Below are 22,332 nucleotides of genomic sequence, written 5' to 3' on the forward strand. Positions count from 1 at the left end.
AAATCAAAATTAGAAATATTTTGAATGATATGATAATGAAAATATGGTCTATTACATTTATGAGATACATCTAATGCCATGTTTTAAAGAAAACTTATGGCCTAAAATACGTTGGACAAGAAGTAAAGGTCAGCCAGGCACAGTAGCTCATGCTTGTAATCTCAGCACTTTGGAAGGCCAAAGTGGGAAGATAACTTGAGCCTAGGATTTCAAAACCAGCCTGGGCAATGTGGTGAGACTCACATCTCTACAAAAAATTATATATATAAAAATTAGCTGGACATGGTGGTCTTGGGTCAACCAGGTCCCAGGTACTTGGAATACCAAGATGGGAAGATTACTTGAACCCAGAAGGTCAAGACTGCAGAGAACTATATTCATGCTATTGTACTCCAGCCTGGGCAACCGAGAAAAAGAGACCCTGTCGCAAAAAAACAAACAAACCATCCTAGGCAACATGGGGAGACCCCACCGCTACTAAAATTACAAAAATGAGCCAGGCATGGTGTAACAAGCCTATAATCCCAGCTACTCAGGAGGCTGAGGCACAAGAATCACTTGAACCCAGAAGGCAAAGGTCGCAGTGAGCTGAGATTGCACCACTGCACTCCAGCCTGGGCAACAGAGCAAGACCCAGTCTGGGGGAAAAAAGGGAGAAGAAAAGCTGAGAAATTAGTACCCACAACCAGGGCTCAGCAAATTTAGAGAGCTAAGTAGTTAATACTGTAGCCTTGCAGGCCGTGTGGTCTCTGTTGCAAGTATTCAGCTCTACCATTGTAGCATGAAAGCGACTGTATTAGTCTGCTCTCACACTGCTATGAAGAAATACCTGAGACTGGGTAATTTATGAAGGAAAGAGGTTTAATTGACTCACAGTTTTACATTGCTGGGAGGCCTCAGGAAACTTCCTATCATGGCGAAAGGCAGAGGAGAGGCAGGTACCTTCTCAGGAGGCAGGATGGAGTGACTGCAAGCAGGGGAAATGCCAGATGCTTATAAAACCGTCACATACCTCAAGACTTAATATCACAAGAACAGAATGGGGAAACTGCCCCTGTGATTTGATTACCTCTACCTGGTCCTGCCCTTGACATGTGGGGATGATGGGATTACAGTTCAAGATGAGATTTTGGGTGGGGACACAGCCAAAGCATATTAGCAGCTATAGACAGTATATAAATGAATGTACATGGTTGCCTTCCAGTAAGGAAGTAAAGCAACATACCATTCTACACTGCAGATGGGAGTGTAAATTGGTCCAATTTGAAAAATCTGTTTAGCGTTGTCTACTAAAATGGAGCATATACTTACTCCATGACTCAGCATTTCCACTCCTAGAATATATCCAACTAAAATGAGTACACCAAAGACTTGCACAAGAATGTTCATAATGGCGTTATCTACAATAGCCTAAACTGCCACATACTCAAATGTCTATCAACAGAAGAATGAATAATTTATGTTAACTTCATATAGTGTGTTATATACAACAAAGTATTGCAGCAGCATGCGATACGGATGTATCTCAAAGATTATTTGCAAGAAAGCCAAGCAGAGAAGAATATGTACTCAAAAACATGCAAAACTTATCTGTGTAATTAGAAATCCTCCCTTTGGGGACGAAAAGAGAGCAGAGATTGGGAGATGGGAAGCATACGGAAACTACTAATGTGCTAGAAATATTTCCTGATCTTGTGGTGAAGATTATGCACAGATGGCTCTTTTGTATTAATTCACAGAACTGTACACTTGATTTGTAGACCATGCTGTGTTCTTTTAATTATTTTTTTATTTTTTGAGATGGAATCTCACTCTGTCACCCAGGCTGGAGTGCAGTGGCACAATCACAGCTCTCTGCAGTCTCTGCTGCCCGAGTTCAAGCGATTCTCCTACCTCAGCCTCCCGAGTAGCTGGGATTACAGGCGCCTGCCACCGTGCCTGGCCAATTTTTGTATTTTTAGTAGAGATGGGGTTTCACCATCTTGGGAAGGCTGGTCTTGGACTCCTGACCTCGTGATCCACCCGCCTCAGCTGGGATTACAGGCATGAGCCATCATGCCCTGCCTGGCCTGTTTTCAAATTGATAAAAGGAAGTAAAAACCTTGAATAGAATTACTGCATCTAGATGGTTATAGTACCTATTTAAAAGGAAACTAGGAAAATTAAGTTGCTCACTGTCATAGATGCTACATGGGTGCTTGACTAAAGTATTGAAGCACATTTGCTTAAATGATTCTTAAAGTTTATGTTTAAGCTGAACAAATTTCAATATTTTAAATAAAGTTTTACTATTTTTGCATGATAATTTTTTCAGACCAAGCAATTTAAATAAAATAACCTTTTATTCCTCAGAGGAATGGAGATGGATTGAGAGACCATTATTTTACTTTAAAGAAATTCGCAGTCAAGAAAATGTTACGAACAGATTTCTCCAGCCTAGTATGAGAACAAGTTGATAATATTGATCATAGTAGTTGTCGGATCTTCTCTAGCAGTTCCCAAAATGTGTTATTTACAGAAATCAGCATAGAAACATGGCTGTTAATGCTTAAGTGCAGGGACTGCTTGAGGAGCTAAGTGAACACGCTAGTAGCCATGAACTTGGCTTTAGGCTGTACCCTTGTCAGGACAAACTTAAAGGGTTGGATGTGATAGTGCCAGCGTCCCGGTAACAGTGTTCTCTGCTTTCCTGTAGAGTGGATCAATCTCAGAGATGGGCCCATCACCATATCTGACTCCTCAGATGAGGAAGGGATTCCAATGCTGGTCACCCCAGCTCCTCAGCAACATGAAGAAGAGGACCTGGATGATGATGTCATCCTGACAGAAGTGAGTTTTCTTTAAACATACAAGGAGACATAATTGCAAATTGGTGATCTGATTTTTCAGCCACTCTTGTGGGCCTTTTTGTAGAATAGCTGAGAGCGCCTCTTGAACTTGTTCTGAGAACAGACCCTTTTCCATTCTACCTCATGTACCCTTAGATTTAGAAGCTGTATGTTTCAGTCTGTTTTTGGATTGAATCTCTGCACCATTGTTTCATCTGAATGTTAATGCACCAGATTGCACTGTTGTCTTTGCCACAACATTGTAGTATATTTTACTGTTGGATTGGGTTCATTCTCCCCATATTATCCCAGTTTTCAGAATCATCCTGGATAGTCTTGCACTTAAATTTTTATATGGATTTTACCATCAACTTTTTTAGTTCCAAAATAAAAGTAGACTTGTGTATATATAAAATCAGTTTGCCTAATCTGAAACAAATCTTATATATAGAGCAGTTTTTATGATACTTCTCTTTCTAAGCAAGAAAAAATGTTGTCTTTGTATGTAGTCAAGCTGTCTTTTCTATTCCTCAGATAGAAAGCATTTTGAATTTTTCTTAATATAGATCTTAAACATTTTTTGCTTTTCCTGGTTATTTTATAATTTCTGTTGCCTTTTTTTTTGAGACGGGGTTTTGCTCTTGTTGCCCAGTCTGTGGAGTGCAGTGGCATGATCTCAGCTCACCGCAACCTCCACCTCCTGAGTTCAAGTGATTCTCCTGCCTCAGCCTTTTGAGTAACTGGGATTACAGTCATGCGCCACCACTCCCGGCTAATTTTTTTTGTATTTTTAGTCGAAATGGGGTTTCTTCGTGTTAGTCAGGCTGGTCTCGAACTCCTGACCTTAGATGATCCGCTCACCTTGACCTCCCAAAGTGCTGGGAATACAGGAATGAGCCACTGCACCCGGCTTTTCTGTTGCTTTTGTGAATGGCATTTTTTCTTTCATTGTACTTTTATTCATTTATTTATTTTGAGACGGAATTTCACTTTTTCACCCAGGCTGTAGTGCAGTGGTATAATTATGGCTCACTGCAATCTTCGCCTTCCAGTTTCAAGGATTCTCCTGTCTCAGCCTCCCGAGTAGTGGGATTACAGGTGTGTGCTGCCACATTCAGCTAATTTTTGTATTTTTAGTAGAGATTGGTTTCACCATGTTGGCCTGGCTGGTCTCGAACTTTTGGCCTTGTGATCCGCTAGCCTGGGCCTCCCAAAGTACTGGGATTACAGTCATGAGCCACCACACCCAGCCCTTTTATTGTAGTTTTAAACTGGTTTTTTTTTTTTTTTTGGCCCTGCACAGTGGCTCATATCTGTAATCCCAGTACTCTGGGAGGCCGAGGCAGGTGGATCACAAGGCCAGGAGTTCAAGAGCAGCCTGGCCAACATGGTGAAACCCTGTCTCTACTAAAAATACAAAAAAAATCCATCCTCCCTCGAGTTGCCTTGATGGCTTTAATCAGGCTTTGCTTAATCGTAGTTAGACTGACAGCCTTGATGTGATGCCTAGGTAGGGGTTCAGGAATGCAGCTGCAGAGCAATCAAAGTGGGGGAAAAGGGTCAGCTGGCACTGAGGAGGTTTTCTAAGGCAGCTTGTTCCTAACAGTGAGGCTTTCTCCTCTTTATTACAGTGGTAGGAGAGTCCCTGTGAGAGGCCTGACCCAGGTGTGGGGCATGCAGCCAGCCTGGGGGGTCCAAGGTGTGTTGCTGGGGCGCAGGGGAGGATTTGTGACAGCCCAGAGAAAGGGGAAAGGTGGCTGGGCGTGGTGGCAGGCACGTGTAATCCCAGCTACTCGGGAGGCTAAGGCAGAGAATTACTTCAACCTGGGAGGTAGAGGTTGCAGTGAGCCGAGATTGCACCACTACCCTCCAGCCTGGTAACAGAGCAAAGCTCCTTCTCAAAAAGGAAAAAGTCCTATTTTTTTAAACTGCAAGTCTGTTGCCTTTTTTTTCCCCCCAGTTTATAGATCCTAGTTGGCTTTATTGTGGTTCTAGAACCAAGCAACACTTCTCCATAAAATTCAGTAGGTGTTCCACTGAGCTGAGCAGAAGTGGTTGGCTTTATAGACAGAGAAGGGCTGAAGAGAGCAGAAGCAAAGTCCTTTCAAAGTTACTTTTCTTGTCAGTTTGGGACAGGGAGACAGAAAAGAGAAAACTTGTTTTGACTAGTTAATATGAGGCTTCTTCAGGTCACCTTTCCTGTATAAGGATTAAAGCAGAGGGATATTCATAAGATACCCGTTGAAAATTTAAACTGCCATGTTTAAGAAATTGGTTGTTCACTCTTTCTCTCGAATTCTGGGAAGATCAAATGAACTTCCCAGGTTTAGGTTTAGTAACGAGACCTACATAGATGACTGCATTTTGAGTTTTAGTCTGGTCTTTTGGGGTCTAGTAGAGACACTTAGTCCAAAACAGCGTGGCCTCCTATAATTTTTATGTAACTATTCATCCCTTTCTGTCAGGCTTTCACCCAGGGCCTGACCAAACCTTCGGGCATCAGTACCACTCTCAGCTACCATCATTTTGGGTTTCTGGTCCCAGGATAGACTTTATAGGTTCTGGTGTCATTATTATCACACATCTTTTTTTTTGTTTGTTTTGTTTTTCTTGTTCTAGCTGGAGCAAGATCATTAGACGTTTGACAAGTTGGTGTATAAAAACATTTAAAACTTTTTAAGGGGATACAGCACACCAGGGAGACTGCTGTTACGACTCTGAGGAGGGTAATACCAAGAGTTTGGGTGGAGTATGCTCCTCAGCTAGGGCCCTTGTGAACTGAACCAACTAAAATCAAATAGCCAGACAAGGTATCTACCTTGTTGTAACCAAGTAGTCTGCTGTGCAGTACCTGATGTATTTATTTGTGTGCCGCAAGAAGCATCATCAACTGCACAGATTATTCTCTGTTGAGTTAGTAGGTTATCTAGCATCCCATGACTGGGTTAAATTAAAGCAGGGAGTGCAAGTTACCTGCAGAGGCTACTGATGGTGAAATTTGAACTACAGTGTTGTCCTACCAAGTGAGAGTTAGGCATAAGTCAGGAAAAATGAAGGAAGGTAAGAGTCTTATTATGAGAGGGAGTCTTGCTCTGATATGGTTGGCAGTTGTGAAATGTCTCTGGTTATGGCATTGGCCATCCTAGTGAAGTCTGTACGTGGCCCATGCATTAGGCATGAGACTTGTTCCTTGACATTTACATGGAGTTGTCCAGCTTCAGCTCATAGGGCTTCAGGAAGTGAGCAGTTCTTCATTGGATAGTTGTAGCTGGATATTAGAGAAAACTAAAAGAATTCAGAATTCAGTGCAATGTACAGGCAGATAATGAAGACTTAATAAACAAGGCTACAGTCTGACGGGCATATTGGAATTTTCTTTTGAAATGTAATTTTCTTCTCTACAGTCACTCCCATTTCTACCAAAGATAATCACAGTAAGACCAGTCTGCCTGACTAACCACATATTTAAAACCACATATTTAAATTTGCTTTGCTGGAAATTTTGACAAGGAATCTCAAGTTAGAGTTTTAAAAATGTCTCTGCTAGGAAGGCAAACCAAGGCAGACATTAGTTTTTGCCTCCTGCATCCAACATCTGGAGGTTCCTGAGCCTGCCAGGAAGAGACAGATTTACTCACTGTAAGGCAGGGAATGCTTTAAGCCAGGCATTGTTTGTACATTTTGAAATACGGCATTCCAGTGAAGCCTTGGTAACATAACCAGTTTCCAGTTGTATCCTGTTATTTAAAGGACAAATACTTATTGAACTTATGCAAATAATGATATTGCCATAAAAATAAGAATAGTCCTGAATAGTTTGCAAATTCTTGAAGGATCCTGTTGGGAAGAAAAGAGATGTTTTATTTTTATTACAAAAATACACTTAGGCCCGGCACGGTGGCTCAAGGCTGTAATCCCAGCACTTTGGGAGGCCGAGGCGGGTGGATCACGAGGTCAAGAGATTGAGACCATCCTGGTCAACATGGTGAAACCCCGTCTCCACTAAAACAAAAATACAAATTAGCTGGACGTGGTGGTGTGTGCATGTAATCCCGGCTAGTCGGGAGGCTGAGGCAGGAGAATTGCCTGAACCCAGGAGACAGAGGTTGCGGTGAGCCAAGATTGCGCCATTGCACTCCAGCTTGGGTAACGAGAGCGAAACTCCGTCTGAAAAAAAAAAAAAAAATATATATATATATATATATATATATATATATACACATATATATATATACACGTATATATATGTACTTAACCAAATTGCTGTAAGTTATAAAAAGTTTAAAACAGTTTCCTTAAATCTGGAAAACAAAACATTAAAAGAACCAGCAGTGTTTCAAATAAGCCATAAAAAGTGGTTATTCTTCTTTATCAATTCAGTCTCGTGTAATTTTTGCTGTTTGATTTTGATTAGCAGTTACACAAATTTATTAGAATTTTAGATATTCAGTTCAATAGTATGAACTCAAACCTGTATTCGTTAGAGTTCATTTCATTTTTCCCATATACGTCTTTTAAGACACAGCACTTTAGAATTATAATTGGTTGCAAAGAGTTTTCAGAAAAAGTGTCAGAACAGAGTAACTGTGGATAGCAAGACTTAAAATAGCCATGGCTAAAAACCTGATGAGAGTTCATTATAATAATGACACAGTTGACAAGGAGATTTAGTTATTTCTGAACCAAAATTATGACTGGTAGCATTTATACCAAGACATACCAGATTTCTAGGCGCTTCATATAATTTTTGGAATATAAAAAGCATCTATATAGGCCGGGCACGGTGGCTTATGCCTGTAATCCGGCACTTTTGGAGGCTGAGGCGAGTGGAACACTTGAGGTCAGGAGTTCGAGACCAGCCTTATCAACATAGTAAGAACTTGTCTTTACTAAAAATACAAAAATTAGCCAGGTGTGGTTGCACATGCCTGTACTTCCAGCTACTCAGGAGGCTGAGGCAGGAGAATAGCTTGAACCCAGGAGACAGAAGTTGCAGTGAACCATGAAAAGGATGTTTGTAAGGCCAGTCCTCTGTCCTTATAAGAGTTGTACTGGGTTTCTGGGTTGTAAATCAGTTAGGGAGGGGTCTGATTTGCCTTGATACCCTCTGTTGATATCATTCCAGCCTGTACAACAGAGGGAGATCCTGTCTCAAAAAAAAGATAAATTCATGGTGGGCATTTTCACTGATCAGAAGACATACAACTGTTTTCCGAATGGTCTTGTCAAAAATACTCAACTCATGTGAACTAAAAGGCATTGGAGTTAGGTCCTGTTTTTCTGATAAAAGATTGAATAGCTTACTTTTTCCTTAAACCAATTATCAGAGTTCTCTCATGTATTTTGGTAGAGAAATATCACACATACATAATGCACGTATAGACACGGAGACACAGAGAAGCAGATCTTACAGCCTTCATTAAGATTTCTTTGCCAGTTGTCAAATACAGTTTACACTTGAACAACATGGTGGTTAGGGGTGTTGACCCCTGTGCAGTTTAAAATATGCATATAACTTTTGACTCCACAAAAACTTAACTGCTAAAAGCATGCTGTTGACTAAAGCCTTAACTCCTTAATACTACTTAATAACTACTCAACTATTAATAGTATACTGTTGACCAATAACATAGTTGGTTAACATACTTTAGCTAGTATATTATATATATGTAGTATTGTATAGCACATATATATATTATATATGTGTGTGTATATATACACCCAGAAACCCAGTACAACTCTTATAAGGACAGAGGACTGGCCATATATGCATATATGTGTCCTGTGGCCTAATATATACGTGTATGTGTGTGTGTGTAAAATAATATATGTAATATTTTGTGTATATACATATATATGTATGTATATATATAAAATATACTACATTCTTAAGTAAGCTGAGAAAAGATGAAGAAAATCATAAGGAAGCCAGGCACAGTGGCTCACGCCTATAATCCCAGCACTTTGGGAGGCCAAGGTGGGTAGACCACAAGGTCAGGAGTTCAAGACCAGCCTTGCAGAAATGGTGAAATCCTATCTGTACTGAAAATAACAAAAATTGGCTGGGTGTGGTGGCAAGCACCTGTGATCCCAGCTACTCAGGAGGCTGAGGGAAAGAATTGCTTCAACCTTGGAGGTGGAGCTTGCAATGAGCCAAGATCGCTCCAGTGCACTCCAGCTTGGCAACAGAGTGAGACTCCATCTCAGGGGAAAACAAAAGGAAGATATATTAACTATTCATTCAGTTGCAGTGCGTCATTATAAAGGTCGTTATCTGAGTGGTCTTCGCATTGAGTTGGCTAAAGAAGAGACTAGGTGTTGCAAGTAGAAGAAAATCCACATATAAGTTGGCCCTGGCAGTTCAGACCCTGTCATTTAAAAGTAAACATAGTTTCTATACCCTCTTTACACCATCAGTCCTTCGATCACCTATTACAGTGCCCTCAAGCAATTTTAATCTGACACCACTCAGTTTGCACTTCCACAGAGATGACTCCCAGATGAAAAAAGGTATACAATTTACAAAACTTAGATCGAAACACTATACTAATTTGACCAAACAAAGAAAGGCAAAGGTAAAGGCCCAGTTAAGACTAGATGCTGGCCGAGCATAGTGGCTCATGCCTGTAATCCCAGTACTTTGGGAGGCAAGGCAGGCAGATGACTTGAGGTCAGGAGTTGAAAGCCAGCCTGGCCAACATGGTGAAACCCCATTTCTACTAAAAATACAAAGATTAGCTGGGCATGGGAGCAGGCACTTATAATCCCAGCTACTCAGGAGGCTGAGGAAGGAGAAGCACTTGAACCCAGGAGGTGGAGGTTGCAGTGAGCCAAGATGGCACCACTACACTCCAGCCTGGGCAACAGAACAATACTGTGTCTCAGAAAAAAAAAAAAACAACCCTACATCGCTAGGAAAAGCATCTTAAACAAAGGTTAGATTTGTTATACAGATTTTAAGCCAGTGTCCTTTTCATTATAAATGTTTCCAGTGATTTAGGTGCAGAGACACTTAAAAATGGAGATTTTCTTTATAGATGTAAGTTCTCTCTCTTTTTTTTTTGGAGATGGTGTCTTGCTCTTGTTGCCCAGGCTGGAGTGCAGTGCCATGGTATCAGCTCACTGCATCTTCCGCCTCATGGGTTCAAGCAGTTCTCCTGCCTCAACCTCCGGAGTAGCTGGGAGTATAGGCGCCCACCACTGTGCCTAGCTAATTTTTATATTTTTAGTAGAGACGGGGTTTCACCATGTTGGCCAGGGTGGTCTTGAACTTTGGACCTCGTGATCTGCCCACCTTGGCCTTCCAAAGTGCTGGGATTACAAGCGCAAGCCACCATACTTGGCAGATACAAGTTTCTTTTACAAAGAATTTCAAAATAGCTAAATGTCAGAAAGTCATGTTTTGGAGACTGATTTAGTTCCATGGCAGTCTTGTCTTTTTTTTTTTTTTTTTTAAAGACGGGGTTTCTTCATGTTGGTCAGGCTGATCTTGAACTCCTGACCTTGTGGTCCACCCACCTTGGCCTCCCAAAGTGCTTGGATTACAAGCGTGTGAGCCATTACGCCTGGCCAGCAGTCTTTTCAATTCAGCTTTTTTCTTAATTAGTTACTGACTTCAGGGCTGCCAAATACTTACCAGAGCTTTCCTAAGGTGGTGTTTCAGCATTTAAATGAGGTGGAATTCGGCTTTTTCCTTCAAAAGGTGAACTATAGGGCACAAAGACTGTTTGTGTGTAGCCTCTGTAAGCTGGCAGAAACTGGCTTAAGATCTGTATGTAGTAGTTTATCAGAAAAGGATGTTTGTAAGGCCAGTCCTCTGTCCTTATAACATTTGTACTGGGTTTCTGGGTTGTAAATCAGTTAGGGAGGGGTCTGATATTTGCCTGAGACCCTCTGTTGGTAGGGAGTTTAGCAACAGTGTGCTTTTTCTTAGAGCATAGGAATTTAGGGAGTCGCCACACCAGTCATCCTGAACCCTTGACCTCATAGGTAACTTTTGTTTCCTTAACTTTAAGGGTAAGGTCAGGCCCAGTGGCTCATAACCTGTAATCCCAATGCTGTGAGAGGCCCAGACAGGAGGATCATTTGAGCCCAGAAATTCAAGGCTGAAGTGAGCTGTGATTATGCCATTGTACTTCAGCCTAGGTGATAGAGTGAGACCCTGTCTCTAATTTTTTTTTTTTCTTTTAAACGAAGTCTCCCTTTGTTGCCCAGGCTGGGGTGCAGTGGTACAATCTCGACTCACTGTAACATCCACCTCCAGGGTTGAAGCGATTCTCATGTCTCAGCCTCCAGAGTAGCTGGGATCACAGGCCTGTGCCACCATGCATGGCCTTTGTCCCTAATAGTTTTTTTTTTTTTAAGTCAAAACCTTAGAATTTGTCTTAGTTGATAAAGGGGCATCTATTTTGGTTTCAGGTAACACCACAGAGCTCTGAAAGATTTTGGGAATGGCTTTCTAAAGGTCGTGTCTGATATTTCAGGCTTTGCCTGGCCCATACATAGACTGGATGGTACTTGTCAGATCCTGAATGTCATCCTCAGGAAAATAACATTCTACCGCTTTTATCTATTTTTATTCCCCCCCTTCCTACCAATGTGTGTTAGCTGGTAAAAAGTCATGTATCCTAGGGTCATAAGTTATAATTAAGACCTTGAATTCTTTAAAATATGTTTGAAAGTCTTCTCTCGGTTTAGGACATTTTAAAACTATGGCCCATTCAATAGCATGTAAGTTAGGAATTACATGCTACATTTTCAGGTCGTTCTGTTTCATAAGGAAACAGTTGAACTGTTTTTTCAGAGAAGAAAGGCAACTCAGTTAGTAGACTGTGAATATTCAGGAATCGATGCAATATTCAGGTAAAGTGGGATAGAGGAGGAGAGCAGTAGAAGCTGCATTGGTCTGTCTGTGGTATGGGAGGTAATCTTGCATTTCTAGTTTTTCATTAGCTTTTTGCAGTGAATCTTTCAAAAAACAAAAAGCTATTTTAGAATCCTGTTGTCTCTTTGAGGCTTCTGAATGCCAGTAAGAATCTCGTTCTCTCTGTGTAATTTGGAGGCTTAGGATTCAAGTGAATTTCTTGGATGAACACTGTTTTTCATCTGGAACATTCCACATCATAATTCTGAATTATTTTTGGTAAAGTCTGCCACTTTTGTAAATATTTGTAGCTCCTGGGGCCAGAAATTTTGTACATGAAAAAGGCAGGACTCCCAGAAGGCAGAGTACAATTTTTAGAAATTAGGGATCCTGTTTATATGTTGGTTCTTATGTATCTCAGGACCAAGATGGCTTTGGCTACAAGATACTCAACATAGCCAGTAACCTTCCAGTTTGTCTGACCGAGTCAGACACCTGAGGCCTTCCTCACCTTAGCCTGCAAGAGAAAGAATCCCACAGATTCCAAAAGCCTGAGTTTATACCGTTCCTGCACTCAATACATCTGGTATGAGTTAGCTTTAAAACTGCACCCCTGTATGCTAGCAGCAAATGGAGTTGTACCCATATTTCTTTCTGGCCATAATGTTGGGGGCTTGACTCAAGCCATAAAGACCTGTGTAAAGAAGGAGCAAAAGAATACAGTTCTTGCCAGTGATTTGTGAGCCACCACATTCCCAAAAGTCATGTGCCCTGCCACAGCACAGATTAATCCTAGATAGCGCAAAGTCAGATGCTCTCTCACACGCTGCCTGACTTGGTACCCTCAAAGTCAAAGAGATAGTTGCTAAAAAGAGCAGAGCTCAGACCTGACGACTTTGAACGCTTGCAGCAACATGAGGAAAATACTCCCCATAAAAGGGAGTTAGTGTTTTTTGCTGTGTTCCTTAAGTTACCTCAAGATCATCAACAGTCTCTGTCCCTTTTGGGTTGCCAGACCTGTCAAAGGACAAAATTACAACAAATTTAGCATAAGGATCTCAATTGCCTTTATTGTGATTCTAGCATCAGGCAATGCTTCATTGCAAAACGGAGAGTAAGTCTTCTTGTTGCCCTTTCTTTTTTCTTTTTTTTTTAAGACAGTCTCGCTTTGTTGTACAGGCTGGAATGCAGTGACCCGATCTCAGCTCACTGCAACCTTACGGGTCCAGGCAATTCTCCTGCCTCAGCCTCCTGAGTAGCTAGGATTATGGCGTGCACCACCATACTCAGCTAATTTTTGTATTTTTAGTAGAGATGGGGTTTCAGCCTGTTGGTCAGGCTGGTCTGGAACTCCTGATTTCTTTTTTTTGTTGTTGTTTTAAATCTTTTTTTTTTAATTTTTTATTGCATTTTAGGTTCTGGGGTGGGTACATGTGCAGAACATGCAAGACAGTTGCATAGGTACACACATGGCAGTGTGTTTTGCTTCCTTTCTCCCCTTCACCCACATTTGGCATTTCTCCCCAGGCTATCCCTCCCCAGCTCCCCGCCCCCCGGCTGGCCCTCCCCTTTTCCCCCCAATAGACCCCAGTGTTTAGTACTCCCCTTCCTGTGTCCATGTGTTCTCATTTTTCATCACCCGCCTATGAGTGAGAATATGCGGTATTTCATTTTCTGTTCTTGTGTCAGTTTGCTGAGAATGATGTTCTCCCGCTTCATCCATGTCCCTACAAACGACACAAACTCATCATTTCTGATTGCTGCATAATATTCCATGGTGTATATGTGCCACATTTTCCCAATCCAGTCTATCATCAATGGGCATTTGGGTTGATTCCAGGTCTTTGCTAGTGTAAACAGTGCCGCAGTGAACATTCGCGTGCATGTGTCCTTATAGTAGAACGATTATAGTCCTTTGGATATATATCCAGTAATGGGATTGCTGGGTCAAATGGAATTTCTATTTCTAAGGCCTTGAGGAATCGCCACACTGTCTTCCACAATGGTTGAACTAATTTACACTCCCACCAACAGTGTAAAAGTGTGGAACTCCTGATTTCAAGTGATCCACCCACCTGAGCACTCTCAAACTGTTGGAATCACAGGCGTGAGCCACCATGCCCGGCCCTTGTTGCTTATTTTAATTTCATACTTGATCACCTTATCATTATTGTCTGTAGTGATTTTTCAGTTGACTCTTAAATTTCTTGAAAACTTGCATCTGATCTGTCTCCAATTTTTATACTTCTTTCACTTGTCTAATTATATTATGGTACCTCCTCAAAAATTTTAATAGTGTTGACAGAGAAGAACAAGAATGGCCACCAATGTAAATGGAAATACGGTGTTTTTTTTTTTTGGAGACAGAGTCTTACACTGTCGGTTAAGCTGGAGTACAGTGGCACTATGTCGGCTCACTGTGACCTCCACCTCCCAAGTTCAAGCAATTCTCCCGCCTCAGCCTCCCAAGTAGCTGGGACTACAGGCATGTACCGTTTGTGTATTTTTAGTAGAGATGGGGTTTCACCGTGTTGGCCAGGATGGTCTCGATCTGTTGACCTCATGATCTGCTGGCCTCAGCCTCCCAAAATTCTGGGATTACATGAATTAGCCACCACGCCCAGCCCATGAGAACTTTTAATGTTTCTGTGATTGTGCCTTTTTGCTTGAGGCACTGTTTTTTTAGTTGTTAAGGAACTAGTCATGTACTTTGACTTTAAAGGTTTTTTTTTTTTCCTAGAAGCGAATGTAGAATTGATACATTCTATTTCAGCATCTTAGAGAGATTGTCATATGGTTTTTCTTCCTTGACCTGTTAGTTGGTAAGTTACTGTGTGTTTGGAAAGACTCCCCCTTGGTTGTGGCATTGTAGTGGTAACATGCTGCTGGGGATTCCATTTGCTAATATTAGTATTTTCTCCGTAGATCTCATAAGTGAGATTGGCCTATAGGTTCGTGTGTACTTCTGATATCCTTAACAGATTTTTTTTTACATATATAAACATGATTCTGACTTTATAAAAAGTTTAGAAGTTTTTTGTTTTTTGTTTTTTTTTGAGATGGAATTTCACTCTGTCGCCCAGGCTGGAGTGTGCAGTGGTGCAGTCTTGGCTCACTGCAACCTCTGCCTCACAGGTTCAAGCAATTCTCCTGCCTCAGCCTCCCAAGTAACTGGGATTACAGGCACGTGCCACTACTCCCAGCTAATTCTGTATTTTTAATAGAGACAGGGTTTCACCATGTTGGTCAGGCTGGCCAAACTCCTGACGTCAGGTATCCACCTGCCTTGGCCTCCCAAAGTGCTGGGATTACAGTGTGAGCCACCACGCCTGGCCAGAAGTTTTCTTTATTTCTTTGAGGGTTTCTTTGTTTTTTTTGTTTTTAGAGTCTATGGAACGAGTGCATTCTTTGACATTTTGAATATATTCTGTAGAATTAAAACAGACTGTTGTTCTACTTTCTCTTAATCTGTGACTCGTTATGTTTTTTCCCCCTTTTTTCTTGATTTGAACTAACCACTATCTGTCTTCCCTCCTTCCCTTCCCCCACTTGTTTTCCTTCCTCCTCCTCTACCAAAGAAACAGCTTCTTCTCTTCTACAAGTCTACTTATATGTTTTGAAGAGGTTATTGTTGTTGACATGTTCTCTTACCTAATCTTCCATTTCGTCTATGCCTTACTCTGGCTGTTTTATTCTGACCTGGCTTTCAATGCACTAATTTCTCTCTTCAACTATATTTACTTAAAATGCTATCTATCTAGCCAGTCTTACTGTATTTTTCCATTCTGGAACTTGCATTTGATCTTCTACTTCTTGGATACAGTTCTCAATCTAGTCTTTGATTTCTCTAAACATGCTAATTGTTATTTTAGAATTCATGTTGATAACTTCACTGTGTGAAACCTCTGTAGGTTTGTTGCTGTTGTCTGTTACTTCTCTTGTTATGGTTTTCTATTGTTGCCTTAAGTTGTTGTTTGACTAGTTATTTTTGATTGCGTGTAAGTCATCGTATACGAAAATTTTGAGATTCTGTGTGATGTTATGTTTCTCTATAGAGGACCTTAATTGGTTTCTTGAAGAAGAGTAAAAACAACAGCACCTCACATTCAGGGAGTTAAACTCTCTATGCTGGGCTTCAGTTCCCAGGTGGTCCAGGTCCAGTTTGCCGCCTTTACTTCAGTGGCATAGTCTTCAGGGACTCACACTAAAGCCTGAGGTTCACCATCTCCTTTCTTCTAGGGACTTCCTAGGGGAACTGTTGTTACCAGTGTGGCATGTATCCTTCCAGGTCTTCTCTTTGAATTTGTATGTATCCATGGGCACATACGTGTGTGTACCTATGCATACTTTTAGAAATGATTTTGTGTCTTGCATGTTTTAAGTAAATAACATCATTGTATGTATGATTTTGTAACTCACTTTTCTTGACTTAATGGCATTTCTTGGGTGAGCTTTCCATTTCATTACAGATTGAGCTACCTCTTTTTTTGGTGGGGATAGTCGTAGAGTATTTTGTAGAACAAATAAGTAATAGTTTATTTAACCATTCTCTTGGGGACAAAGTTGAGAGTGTCTCTAGGTTTTTTTCTGTGTATGCTGAATATTCTTGTATATGCCCTATTTAGATACATGAGGGTTTATAGAACAGTATGAAAAAGTGATGACAGATTATATACATTTTTTATTTTAATAAATACTGCCAAATTGCTCTCCTAAGTTCACCAGCAATAAGTGATAGTATGAGTTCTCACACATCGGCCAAGCACAGTGGCTCAGGCCAGGCACAGTGGCTCACGCCTGTAATCCCAGCTCTTTGGGAGGCTGAGGTGGGCTGATCACCTGAGGCCAGTAGTTCAAGACCAGCCTAGACAACAGGGCAAAACCCTGTCTCTACTGAAAATACAAAAATTAGCTGGGTGTAAACGTGGGCGCCTGTAATCCCAGCTACTCGGGAGGCTGAGGCAGGAGAATTGCGTGAACCTGGGAGGTGGAAGTTGTAGTGAGCTGAGATCACGCCATTGCACTTCAGCCTGGGTGTCAGAGTAAGACTGTCTCAAGAAATTAAAAAAAAAAAAGGATTTTCACACGCATCCTCACCAATGCTTGGTATTATCTGATTTAAAAGTTTGCTAATATTACAGGGGAAAAAGATACTGTCTTGTTTTAAATTTTAGTGAGACTTAGATTATTTGTATATGTTTTTTGAACATTTCTTATTCTTCTGGTGTGTTAACAGTCTTTCATTGTTTTCTCTGCTGTGGAGTTATTTTTGTTGTAGTGGTCTCGGGTTAAATTATAATTCATGGTGGGGTGCAGTGGCTCACACCTGTAATCCCAGCATTTTGGGAGGCCAAGGGAAGCAGATCACTTGAGGCAGGGAGTTTGAGACTAGCGTGGCCAACATGACAAAACTCTGTGTCTTTTAGATGCAGAAAAATTAGGCTAGACACGGTGGCTCACACCTATAATCTCAGCTCTCTGGGAGGCAGAGGCGGGCGGATCACAAGGTCAGGAGATCGAGACCATCCTTGATAACACTGTGAAACGCTGTCTTTACTAAAAATACAAAAAATTAGCTGGGTGTGGTAGTCCCAGGTACTCTAGAGGGTGAGGCAGGAGAATCACCTGAATCCGGGAGGCGGAGGTTGCGGTGAGCCAAGATTGCTCCACTGCACTCCAGCCTGGACGACAAAAAAAAGGAAGAAAAAGCAACACAAAAATTAGCTGGGCATGGTGCCACATGCCTGTAATCCAGCTACTCGGGAGGCTGAGGCACAAGAGTCACTGGAGCCCACGAGGCAGAGGTTGTAGTGAGCTGAGATCGCACAATTGCACTCCAGCCTAGGTGACAGAGGGAAACTGTCTCAAAAATAAAAATAAGTAAAATAAAAATAAATTACAATTGAAACTGTATCTCAAGCTTTAATCTAAGAATGGGTACTTTGATTCTTACAGATGCTATACAGTGTGATCAGATTTAAATGTTAAGATAAAGAATAGGTAGGTATTGTTAAAGAGAGTGTGTTTTTGTTTCTTTCCTATCCTATCTCGGAAGCTCAGTATAAGTACATAAGGAGGGATAGGCATAGGAAAGAAACTGAATTATTATTATTAAAATTTCATTTTTTCTTAGACACATAAACCTCAGACATCACGACCCAATCTCATCAAACCAGCTGCCCAGTGGCAAGATCTGAAAAGATTGGGAGAAGAAAGGCCTAAAAAGTCTAGAGCAGCATTTGAATCAGATAAAAGCCGCTATTTTTCAGTGTATAACAACCCATTGTTTGATTCTGGGGCACAGGATGATTCTGAGGATGACTACGGTGAATTTCTGGATCTTGGGCCTCCTGGAGTCTCTGAATTCACTAAGCCAAGTGTCCAAACAGATAGAGAACCCAATCCTGGACCGAGTCGTAACCAAGCAGCAAATGACATTGTCAGCCCCAGATCAGAGCAGAAAGTAGTCATCTTGGAAGAAGGTAGCCTTCTTTACACAGAAAGCGATACTTTGGAAACTCAGAACCAGTCATCCGAAGACTCAGAAACAGAGCTGTTATCAAATCTGGGAGAGTCATCTGCTCTGGCAGATGATCAGGCCATCGAAGAAGACTGCTGGCTAGATCATCCTTACTTCCAGTCTCTGAACCAACAGCCCCGTGAGATAACAAACCAGGTTGTTCCTCAGAAACGGCAGCCTGAAGCAGAGTTGGCCCGCTTGTTGTTTCAACATGAATTCCCCGGGCCAGCTTTTCCAAGGCCAGAACCCCAGCAAGGTGGGATTTCAGGCCCCTCTTCTCCTCAGCCTGCCCATCCTCTAGGAGAGTTTGAAGACCAACAGTTAGCAATTGATGATGAAGAGGCAGGTCCAGCCTTTCCAATGCAAGAATCTCAAGAGCCGAATTTGGAAAACATCTGGGGCCAAGAGGCTACAGAGGTAGATCAAGAACTTGTTGCACTATTAGTGAAGGAAACGGTAAGTTTTATTTAATCAAGTAAATAATTGTAAATACTACATATACTGATTGATTTTTTTTTTTTTCATTGCAAAAAAAAAAAGAAGTTTGTATATGTGGACTTCATTTTCTTTAGAGGTATATATCTAGATATACAGAATAGAAGAGAAATGCTGAAGACTTGACAATGGAATCAGCCTTTCTTTACTATACTTAACCTTTCAGGAAGCTCTCTGCGATTCTAACTTCATACCGTGGTTGTCTAGTGCTGTCATACCTGCAGTCCCTCGTTTTTTTCAAAGGCCTTGAGTTCACTCCAATTGCAAACCCTTAAAGCAGGTTTATTGAATTACCTAGACCTATCCTATGGCAGTCACTAGCCCCTTGTGGCTGTTTACATTTAAATGTCTTACCGTTAAATAAAATTACAACTGGCAGTTTCCATTGGCACCAGTCACCAGTCACATCTCATGTAGCCACATGAGGCTGACAGCTTTACCTCATCATCAAGCATAGAGGAGAATGTTTCTGTCATCATACAGAGCTCTTTTAGTGCTGATACTAAGCGTAACACAAGGTATTAAATCCAGTAGCCACTGTTTCCCTTCCAACAAGTCCCTTAACCCTGCTTTACCCAGGTGTTTTTGGTTTGTTTGAGATGGAGTCTCGCCCCATCACCCAGGCTGGAGTGCAGTGGCGCAGTCTCGGCTCACTGCAACCTCCGCCTCTTGGGTTCAAACGATTCTCCTGCCTTACCCTCCCTAGTAGCTGGGATTACAGGCACCTACCACTACGCCCAGCTATTTTTGAATTTTTTTTTTTTTTTTGGTAGAGACGGGGTTTTACCACGTTGGCCAGGCTGGTTTCAAATTTCTGACCTCAGGTGATCCACCCCTCTCGGCCTCCCACTGGGATTACAGGTGTGAGCCACCGTGCATGGCCGCCCAGGTGTTTTTTTATCTAGCCACTAGATTGTGTGCTGCTTGAGGACCCTTATGGGATTGTGCCTTATTTGTGTTTCGATTTCCTTTGCCTAGACAGCTGCTCAGTATTTGTTGAAACAATAATGAGTGGATCTGTAACATGGGGACAGAGAACCAGATCTCGAGACCTTTCTAGACCTTGTCTTCTGTGTAGACAGCTTGATCTGGGAACGAGTTTTGAACTTGAAGACACACACAGACCTACTACACAGCCCTTTTCTAATCTTTAGTCATTTTATTATACTTTTTGCCATCTGTCTTGTATTGCCATTTGAAACCATTCTAGTGAATGAAATGTAAATTATGTTCTCATTTGTTTCTAGGAAGCAAGATTTCCAGATGTAGCAAATGGGTTTATTGAGGAGATAATTCATTTGAAGAATTATTATGATCTGAACGTGTAAGTATACTACCATCGTTTTTTTGTTGTGGTGGTGGTAAAATATATATAACATAAAATTTGTCGTTTTAATCATTTTTAAGTATACAATTCAGTGTTAAGTAAATTCACATTATTATGCAACTATCACCATCATCCATCTCCAGAACTCTTTCATCTTCTCAAACTGAAACTCTGTCCCCATTAAACACACTCCCCATTCCTCTCCCCAGCCAGTGACACCCACCATCCTACTTTCTGTCTTCATGGATTTGGCTACTATCAGGGACCTAGTGTATTTGTTCTTCTCTGACTGGCTTATTTCACTTGGCATTATGTCTTTTTTAGTGACCCTGTTCATTCTGACATTAGTCATATACACACTGTTTTCTGCATCTTATGGAATATTGCATGGTTATAGAATTATGAGGCTGATTTTCTGAGCATTGATACTACCTGTGTTTTAGTCAAGATGTTCAAATACATTTTCTTCCCTAGAATTGTAACAAAAAATATTCCGCAACCACTCTGTTTGGAGAAATACGTGGAAGCATTTCTTAATTTTTATTATAAAAGGGGTAAATCTGGGCCAGATCCCAGCACTTTGGGAGGCCGAGGCAAGAGGAGTGCCTGAGTCCCTGAATTTAAGGCTGCAGTGAGCTATATTCCTACTACCGCATGCCAGCCTAGATGACAGAATGAGACCATATCTCTATTAATACATACGCTTTTTTAAAAAGTGAGTCTTCCTGAAGATTATAAAAGGAAAAATAAGTCATACTCTTCTCCTTCCTCTGATCTGCAAAGGTGAAACAGTTGTGTAAAAAAAAAAAATTTTTTTTTTAAGATGGAGTCTCATTCTGTTGCTCAGGCTGGAGTGCAGTGGGGCAGTCTCAGCTCACTGAAATCTCAGCCTCCCGGGTTCAAGCAATTCTCCTGCCTCAGCCTACTGAGTAGCTGGGATTATAGGCGCATGCCACCATGCCCGGCTAATTTTTGTATTTTTAGTAGAGATGGGGTTTCACCATGTTGGTCAGGCTGGTCTTGAACTCCTGACCTCATGATCTGCCCTGCTCGGCCTCCCAAAGTGCCGGGATTACATGCTTGAGGCACCACACTCAGCCTAGTTGTAAATTTAAACAAAATAGACAGTTCACCAAACACCTTTCCTCAAAGTTCATGTCTCATACTAAAACTGTCAGTCAAGGGTGCAGGTGAGTTTCTTCTCTGCCAATGGTGAGAAGGAAGGGTCCCTTTTCAGGTACTTAGCCCAATGTAGGTACTTTTTTCTAATTTGTACAATGACACTGTTGGAGCTGTTAGTGGCCTTGTCTGATCCCACCACCTCTGTACAGAGGCAACCACTGTCATCAGATATTTATTTATTTATTTATTTATTTATGAGACAGAGTCTTGCTTTGTTGCCCAGGCTGGAGTGCAATGGTGTGATCTTGGTTCACTGCAACCTCCCGCGTATAAGTGATTCTTCTGCCTCAGCCTCCTGAGTAGCTGGGATTACCGGCATGCAACCTCACGCCTGGCTAATTTTTGTATAGAGATCTTGTTTCACCATGTTGGTCAGGCTGGTCTCGAACTCCTGACCTCAGATGATCCAACTACCTTGGCATCCCAAAGTGATGGGATTATAGGCATAAGACACCACGCCCGGCCTGTCATCAGATTTAAACAGAACTGCATTCAGGTTTCTTAGTGTATCTATCTCTTTAGCCTCTTAATTTCACTTACTTTTTTAAAAATATCATTAACTTTCCCCATCCAGCAGTTTCAAATATAAAAAGTTGAAAGACTGTGCAATGAATACCATGTGTCTACCATCTAGATTACTATCTGACATTCTGCTGTAAAGATTTTTACTTCGTCTTAAAAAAAAAAATGTTACTGTGGACTTAAGAGTTTTTAAGTGTTGTTTTAGATCAGTCACAATCATTTTCTTTTTGTTACTGAAATTGTCCCAGATATGACCAGCGGTGTCTTTTGGTCTGATGCCTTTAGTCTTTGAGTACTTCCTTGCTTCCTAATATACCTTGTTGTCCCAGGCTTACCTTGAATTCTCTGCCCAGAACCTGAAATCATTCTCCGAGAGACCCAGCTTTCTTAGAATGAGGATTGATATTTTTAAACGTCTCAGGGCTAGATGTGCTCACCATTGCTACTGGCGTGTCATCTCTCTAGGTCCTTTCAAGGGACAGACCAAGGAAATATTTTGGTTGGTAGTTGTTTTTTGTTTGTTTGTTTGTTTGTTTTTGAGATGGAGTCTTGCTCTGTCACCCAGGCTGGAGTGCAGTGGTGTGATATCAGCTCA

At 41.4% G+C, this 22,332-nt stretch overlaps 1 protein-coding gene across 9 annotated transcripts in view; it reads left to right on the forward strand.

The window, feature by feature from the left end:
• The window catches only part of LOC100405928 (E3 ubiquitin-protein ligase RNF216), a 157,052-nt gene that overhangs the window by 15,650 nt on the left and 119,070 nt on the right, over positions 1–22,332 (forward strand). For 5 of the 9 annotated variants that reach the window (XM_078357873.1, XM_078357866.1, XM_078357887.1 and 2 more), the window contains exons 3-5: positions 2,696–2,829; positions 17,825–18,667; positions 19,954–20,030. In XM_078357873.1, coding sequence (XP_078213999.1) covers positions 2,696–2,829; positions 17,825–18,667; positions 19,954–20,030 — 1,054 coding nt within the window. The remainder of the gene's footprint in view (positions 1–2,695; positions 2,830–17,824; positions 18,668–19,953; positions 20,031–22,332) is intronic. The other 4 variants (XM_078357883.1, XM_078357898.1, XM_035291997.3 and 1 more) reach the window with 1 other exon arrangement.

The sequence above is a fragment of the Callithrix jacchus genome, chromosome 2 (assembly GCF_049354715.1).
Source record: "Callithrix jacchus isolate 240 chromosome 2, calJac240_pri, whole genome shotgun sequence".
Taxonomy (NCBI): domain Eukaryota; kingdom Metazoa; phylum Chordata; class Mammalia; order Primates; family Cebidae; genus Callithrix; species Callithrix jacchus.